Here is an 8,037-nt window from a genome sequence, read left to right as displayed (position 1 = left end):
ATATGCCTTATTCTTCGCAAGACGTCACGAATAGCCCTTACACTCCTATTATCAATACTCCACCCACCGGCTATCCCAACGGCGCCCACACAAATGGTGTCGACTACATGCCTCATGACTCCTATGGGCGTATACAGGGTCAACGGTCACAACATCACTCCCCACCCGGTCCACAAAGAGGCCCAGTTCAGGCCAGTGTCGGACCATACGGAGTCCTGTCCCCAGTGTCGACACAGCATGGCTATCACAGTCAACCCAACAATACCCCTCAGTCTGCAACCGTGTACATGGGCCAGCAGAACTTTCCCGCTTTCAGCCTTCCTCCTTCAGACTTCTCACAAACAACTTCTGCGCCAGTTTCACGAGAAACAGGCCAGGCATATGCGTCCCAAGCAATGGACTATACCCAGCACGGTCCCCAACAGTCAGCGGGAGAAATGATGCTGCTCGATAACATGTCAAATCAGACGATTCCCGTATTCGGTACAGAAGGTGGCCTCAACAAGTCTCCATACGTTGGCATGCCCGAGGACTTCATGGCATACCTGTTCAACACAGGTTCACAAAGCGCAGACGGCTCTACAATGGGGCAGATGACTCCCCAGCAATATGCAACCAAGTAGGTGACCCCTGACCACTTTACCGCTTTGATCTGCTAATAACTTGCAGCTATGGGGAGTTCGGGGCGCAGCAGTATAGCGTCCCATACTATGGTACCGAACCGGCCCAGCTCGGTTACTTCCCGGCGGCGGCGCCTCAACAGGTTATGGCCGTCAATAATTTACTCGATCAGAACCTCCCCGAGTCGCTTATTTCAGACGAAAAGGCCAATGAGATTTTTGAGTTTATCAAGGAAAGATTCCATGAGAATGGCCATACGCCGGTGGAGCGACAGAGGGAAAACATCATTGAAGGCGAGAGGAATGACGAGCATATGCTTGGACGCAAGATGATTCAAGCTTACATTGGCTCGTACTGGCTTCATTTCAGCGACCAAGTCCCCATCCTCCACAAACCTACTTTTTCGCCCGATCGGACTCCCCCACTTCTGTTGATCGCTATGATGGCTATTGGAGCTGCTTGCTTGGACAAAGCACATGGGCATAAGGTTACAAAAGCTGGCGCTCAGCTCTCCAACTTTCTCGCATGGCATCTCAGATGGGAGACGTTCATGGATGCTAATTTCAAGCCACCTGCGAAGCTGTGGGTCTTCCAGACCCTTTTGCTCCTTGAACTGTATGAGAAGATGTATTCTACACGAGAACTGCATGAACGGGCCCATATTCACCATGCGACAACAATCACCTTGATGCGCCGTGGTCGGTCTCTTATCGGCAAGTCAGCTCTAGATTCCCCGCCAAACCCAAGGGAAGACAAGCAGAACGGTTCGAGACATTCATCCACCTCGGGCGTGGCTCACACCGCTGATGAATGGTGGAATCATTGGATCACAAATGAGACGACTCGGCGTGCTGCATTCGCTGCATTCGTTATCGATTCAATTCATGCTACCATGTTCGGTCACTCGACCGTGATGGTGGCCCATGAAATGCGTCTGCCGTTGCCCTGTGATGACTCGCTGTGGAAAGCCCAGAGCGGTGCAGAGGTGGGAAGGATTGAGGCTAATCTGATGTCGAACGGCATCAAGCCAATATCTTTCCTAGAGGGGCTCAAGCGGACTTTGAGTAACCAGCCAGTCCAGACCAACTCGTTCGGCCGAATGATTCTGATGGCTGGTCTCCTTAGCGTAAGCTGGCACATGAACCAGCGAGATCTGCAGGTGAACTCCCTCGGCGGAGGAGTTTCTCAAGCTTTGGGTGGTCGTGATAAATGGCGAAGCACACTTACCAGGGCTTTTGACTCGTGGAAGAGCGACTTTGACAAGTCCCTTGATCGGGGCGATATCTCTTCTGACCCTTATGCCATTGATACATCTAACCGGGGCGAGGCGAATATTGTATTTGAAAGCCGAGTCGTTCTCCATCATCTCGCACATATGGCGATGCATGTGGATATTGTCGATTGTCAAATCTTTGCGCGGGCCAAGAGGTTGCTTGGGCGAGCGATTGGCACGCAGGATCTCAGCAGCGCCCAGAGAAGGATGAAAGACATCTGGGCGCCGTCGGCAAAAGCACGGGATGCCACATTCTATGCTCTCAAGTTCTTGAACTCGGTGCTTATGACTAACCACTCCGGCTCGCCGCATTCAAGTGGCTATAGCCAGACAGACGAGCCATATTCAGCACGAGATGACGTCCTTCTGAACCGGCCGTGGGTTCTCTACTTTGCTGCACTTGTTGTGTGGTGCTACGGGTATGCCTTAGAGGGCCCATGCCCCAACGTCACCGTACCATCCTCGCGACATGAGCAAGTCCTTCAGATGCGAGAATACCTCATGGTCTATGGAAATGTTGCATCTCCTGAGGAACTGAAGATCAAGAAAGGGGTCAATAACAATAGCGCTATGCTCTTGGTTCTGAAGGATACATTCGAGACAACTAGATGGGAGCTTCTTCACGAAGGCGCCACGCTCCTCACCAATTGCATCTCCCTGAACTCAGGATCTACTATTTAAGTGATTCACGTTTGAGTGTTTGAGAGGGAAACGAGATGATGAAGAGATGACTACTTGTTGTATACTGGAGGACGGCATATATCAAAAGGAGGAATTTTGCAGCTTCTGTATTTGCCTTAGCTGGACGGAAAAAAATTCCCTTGGCTATATTATCTTATCACGGCAGGTTGGACGACGATTGTGATTCTGCACAGAGCGATTGTAGCTATACCCCTGGATTCGGTGCAGTAGGATCCTTCTTTTGTTTAAATGAGACTCAATTCTGATGGAACTCGAACAATTAGAGAAACAATGATCTCTCCGTGATGGCTTGTGAATGTGTGACATGGAACCATGTCCTGAATACTGTCATCGAAATAAGTGCTCTTGTCTCACCCTTAAATAATGTCGTAAGTCTCGGAGGTATGCACTTCTGGACACCAACACTCATTTCAAAGAACTAATCGCATCTAAGTTTTCTTTCTTCGAGGGTTAAAGTGAAGAATTCATGAAGATGATCTTTCTATGCTGATACCGAAACGGTCGATTGGTATTTTGGTCATACCAGCATCTTCTACACACACACGGCGTGAATAGCCAAGTGACGCGGTGTAAATAGCATTTCCCTTCCCCACACCACTACTAAAAGACATGGAACCCTAACGTCCCATGGCCAAATCGCGTGGGATTCTCTTATACTCCTGACAACACCGCACCATGAGGCCTGCGAAGGCTTGCTCTCAATGTAGACGAGGCAAGCGGAAATGTGACCCCTCAGGGACTTCGTCGGCTTGCATCCAATGCATCGAGCGAAATCTGAAATGTTCAGGTTTGGCACTTCTGCCTCAACGTCCCCCATCAACTCAGACGTCTCTGTTCCGGCCTAGATCACCTGATGAAGAGACCATGTATCTGGTAGATCTGTACTTTCGATACATTCACGACAAACCTCATAGTCTCTTTCATGAGGCAACTTTCAAAGCAAGCGTCGCCGATGCGACGGTCTCACCGACCGTCTTGCTGAGCATGGTTGGCTTGTCTGCACGGTGCGCCATTGCATTTGAATCGGTCAATGCCACGAGATGAGTTTTTAACAGACCACTAGCTATGCTGAAGATCCCGAGGTCCGGTCCAGTGGGATGGTGAAAGCGGCTCAAGCCAAACAAGCCCTCAAGGATGATCTTGAGCATGCCTGCATTGAAAATATACAGGCATGCATCTTGATAGGGAATATTTGTCTCGGCGACTCATTACCTCAAGCTGAGCTTATCTATTTTGGTAGGTACTGTTCTGTGCTTCGCGCAGACGGCATCACAGCAGTTAATGTTCATGAATATAGCTATTGCCAGCAGAATGGCGCAGGTCCTGAGACTCGATTCAATGAACGAAACGGATGATGCAGTGACCCGAGAAACCAAATTACGAGTATGGTGGTCTTGTTTCATTATAGACACCTGGAGTAGCGGCGGCTCAAGCGTCGCCCGTCAATTCAAAGTCCCGGAGAGGCAGCCACGAGTACCAATGGATGAGTCGGTGTTCTATGAGCTGCGAATTGGGGACCCTGATGTCTCCGCTGCAGACTGGAGACCGGGTATCTGGGGCCACATGGTCAGACTGGTCAACATTTACAGGCAGATACAATATCTCCTCCACTATCTGGCCGAAACCACTGAGTGGGATGATGGGGCCATCGAGAAGGAAGTGCATCGTCTCGATGTCGAGCTCGACGCCTTTGAGCGCAGTCTTCCTCCGGAAATGCAGTGGTCCTTGGACAACCTCGCCCTGCAAATCACAAAGGGTCTTGGGCGCGTTTTCGTTGCCTTTCACATAGGCTTCCATCATTATTACACCCTGTTGTTCTATCAGCACCTTGATCAACGCCGATTACCGACAAGAAGCGGCAGGGCATATGCTGCCCGCTGCAAGCATCATAGCACGATTATATGTGATATTCTGAAGGCATCAAGAGAACACACGGACGCCGAAGCTTTATATCATATCGTCGGCCATGTTACAGTGGTGTCCTCCTCAGTTTTGCTTCACACATATCTCTTCGGAGACGCAGGAGAGCTTCCCGACACGAGCCGCCGCCTGAAATCAAATCTGGAGTCCCTGGTCCTGCTACGCCGATACTGGCCTGGCATGGAGTTGATGGTAGGGAATCTCACCCGTCTAAAGACATCTGAAGACTTCTGTGCAACGGACTTTCGCTGATGGAGTAATAGATAAATCGCTTGGTGACATTTCAGAACAACTGTCTGCGTTCTCTGACATCAAACACTCATCGTTTCGATCGGTGGATGGTGAAGTTTCTCTTTGAACATGCTACAACCTTGGAAGAAAAGGTGGAGGAGTTACCAGACCCGTGGCTTGAGAGCACTCTGAACAGCGTGCATGACAGTACTCGTCTCGAAAGAGGCAGGTTTACACAAAGCATCATAACTAATTTGCAAACTTTTGACCAGACTTGGTAGAGTCGAGATGCTCAAATAGTACGAACCGATGGAAGATTGTTTGTTTTATGAGCTACAGAAAAGGTCTGGCAAAGACATGGTTCCCTTGCTAACGAGGATTACCAGGCTGTTGAGTTGAATGAATCATGATTCACGTCTTAAAAGTTACATACTCTCATCCAGGACATAATTCACACTCCTAAACACCACGAATTGAGCCTCAATGCGAATAGCATCGACATCTACGGGGTCTCGGTCACGGATAAGCGTTATATTGAGATAAACTATTTACCACCTTCATTGAACAAATTTCCAATGAAAATTACTATCGAACATGAGGCCCACAAGATCCTGGATTGTGTTCTGCAGTAAGCTACCGGCCATGATCACCATCTAGGCAACTTCAAACGATTTTCTCGCCGTCTTTGTGTTGCTCCTCAACGTGTGCTGCCGTCTCTGCTTGTTTATGTGATGCCATCGCTCCCTCGGGATCCTCAAGTGCGTGAGCGACTAGCTGATCTCCGAAGAGCACATCCATCTGTTCCAATGTGCGACCCTTAGTCTCGGGGAAGAAGAACCAGTAACAGAGGAAAGCGATGATGTTGAAAGCGAAGAATACATAGAAGTAAGCAAAGCCGATCTTGGTCAAAGCTGCGGGGGAGAACTGAGCAAACACGAGGTTCACTACCCAGTTCGTGAAGGTGGTGATAGCGTTTCCTAGAGCGCGGACCTCCACGGGGAAGATCTCGGCTGGGTACACCCATGAGATGATACCGAGGGGTGTGTAGAACAAGCTGAAGACGAAGTTCATGGCGACCATGGAGCGGAGCTGATCAGGATTGTTCGGGTTGAGGTACTGTGCCTGAACAGCATTAACCAACAGAGCAGCGGCGAGACCGGCTGCCGAGACCATCAGGGGCTTGACACGGCCGACCTTGTCAAGCACCCAGAGACCAATGCTGCAGTACACAATAGAAAGAGCACCACTGATGCCGATGATCATCAAAGATGTCTGTGTGCTGATGCCTAGGATGCTGTAGATGCGTGGTCCGTAGCTGTAAAGCGGTGTTAGCACAATTTAACCAGGTATTCAACGTCCACATCAAAGGGTCGGCTCACTAGTTGATGACATTGATGCCAGATAGGGGACCAAATGCTTGCACCCCACATCCAAGCAACAACCGCTTCCTCAATGTCGGTCTCGTAAGGATAGACCATGCGGATACCTGGGCAATTTCTCGATCTGCGGCGATGACGTCTCGAATCTCAATGAACTCGAGATTGATGCGGGACGTGTTCTGTCCATTCCTGAGCTTCTCGAGAACGGCACGGGCTTCCTGGTGCTTGTCCTTCTCCATGAGCCATCGTGGTGACTCTTGAAGGAACCAAATACCTCCGATGAGTATAAGAGCAGGGATGCATTGAACAGCGAGAGGAAACCGCCCTGGGAAACAGGTAAAGTCAGATGTGTATAGGAGAAGCAGTCTTGGAGACGCGTAAAGACTTACAAGAGAAAGATGTGCCGGAGAAGGAGCAGCCATAGCCAACCCACTGTGCAACTAAAAATCCCCAACTGAGAAACCATTGCAGTAAACCGGAGAGAGCACCTCGCCACTTCGGCATGGACAGCTCAGACGCGTACATGGGAATGGTACTTGTCAGCATACCGACTGCTACGCCGCCAATGAAGCGGCCAACTATAAGCATTGCCATAGATGTAGCACCAGACTGCAAGGCAGAACCCAAGGCCGAGACGACGGCTCCAGAGAAGATGGTTTTCTTACGACCAAGCATGTCGGCGAATATCTGTTGCCAGCCGGTAAGCAAAGAGTTTGGATCATATAAGCGGAAAGATCATGTTGAACTGACCATGTTGATGATAGTCCCAAGCACAGCACCGCCCTGGAAGGAGCTCACGATGCCGCCCGTGATATCATCGCTAGGGTTGCCAAAGTAATCCTTGAAGGTGGCGAGGGCGATCGTCGAGCTTATGATTCCAGAATCGTAGCCAAAAAGGAATCCACCGACGGCCAAGAAGGCCGCTGATATGACGGTAAGGGTATTGCCGTTTAGCATTGTCGTTAATTCACGCTTATGGTTCAATTGAAGTTCTCTAGATCAACATTGAGTAAGGAGTACCCAGAAAGACTGGAGTTCAAGAGGGTGGTGGAGTTCCAGCAGCCTCTATATATCTGTGCGCGTGGTGCCATTCACCGGTGCAATTAGGCCGCCGCAATGCAGGGGACATGGAGGGTGTCCTTGTTGGCTCGATGTCTGACTCCGGCAAAGAAAGGGGCTGGTGAGAGTGTATAACCGAGGTGGCTTCAACAACTCCATGTCTTGTTCTCGCTCGAATTCGGTGGACTTTCACCCGATAGATCACAGGTCAAAGAGAGGGGCGCCATGAATGATTTGGTAAAGAGTTGAAATGAAGTGCATTCTGTAGTCCTCAAGATTGTTTCGTATCATTTTACAAGTAGCCAAGGTAGTAATGGCGTTCTCAGCATGTGCGGAGTACAGCCAACCCCAGCTGGTCACCTATCCTAGTCCAGGCTCCACTTCTCCAATGCCGCCACTTCGTTGAAGGGGCGTGGCCGTATCACATCCCCATTTCTACTCTAGAAACCCACGAGGTTGCGGGCTCTTCGGACTTGAGTACCGGTAGTCGCTGACGCGAAGGGAGCCAATCACCCGAGCCAAGAAGTGGACGTCTTTTTTCTGTTTCTCTTCTCTGATGTGGTAGTTGACTTCGTCAAGGTTCGTCCATTCTAGTCCGTTCAGGATCATCTAAGACTAATAGAGTGCTTGAAGATGGAAGTCGTGAGATGTGGTATACATGGCTTCGGTGAAGCAGTGGGAATAGATGTTAACGAGATTCGCGTATATTGGAAGTTCAAGTCCGTCAGCGAAGATACAAGACAAGTGGCATATCAGATCGTGCTCTCGACTGAGAGGACACTTGAGCAAGACGCTATTATCTACGATACTGGGCGTTGCGAAAGTGATGCGCAACGCAACATTTCTTGCAAG

At 49.9% G+C, this 8,037-nt stretch overlaps 2 protein-coding genes across 2 annotated transcripts; one reads left to right on the top strand and one right to left on the bottom strand.

The window, feature by feature from the left end:
- Nucleotides 1-395: 395 nt before the first annotated feature.
- UCRPA7_6852 (putative c2h2 finger domain-containing protein) lies at nt 396-2,575 on the top strand (the record flags this gene model as incomplete). Its single annotated transcript, XM_007919388.1, has 2 exons — nt 396-619; nt 670-2,575. The coding sequence occupies 2 exons, from the start codon at nt 396-398 to the stop codon at nt 2,573-2,575; spliced, it is 2,130 nt and encodes a 709-aa protein (XP_007917579.1).
- Nucleotides 2,576-5,410: 2,835 nt separating this feature from the next.
- Nucleotides 5,411-7,083, bottom strand: UCRPA7_6851 (putative hexose carrier protein; the record flags this gene model as incomplete). The annotated part of the gene is made up of 5 exons (XM_007919387.1): nt 5,411-6,062; nt 6,127-6,451; nt 6,516-6,566; nt 6,675-6,813; nt 6,877-7,083. 5 exons carry the CDS (start codon nt 7,081-7,083, stop codon nt 5,411-5,413), a joined length of 1,374 nt encoding a protein of 457 aa, XP_007917578.1.
- Between the last annotated feature and the right edge of the window lie 954 nt (nt 7,084-8,037).

Source organism: Phaeoacremonium minimum, assembly GCF_000392275.1.
Source record: "Phaeoacremonium minimum UCRPA7 unplaced genomic scaffold PA7_03_scaffold_496, whole genome shotgun sequence".
NCBI classification, from domain to species: Eukaryota; Fungi; Ascomycota; class Sordariomycetes; order Togniniales; family Togniniaceae; genus Phaeoacremonium; species Phaeoacremonium minimum.
The sequence above is the reverse complement of the archived record's forward strand: the minus strand, read 5'-3'. Positions and strand labels throughout refer to the sequence as shown.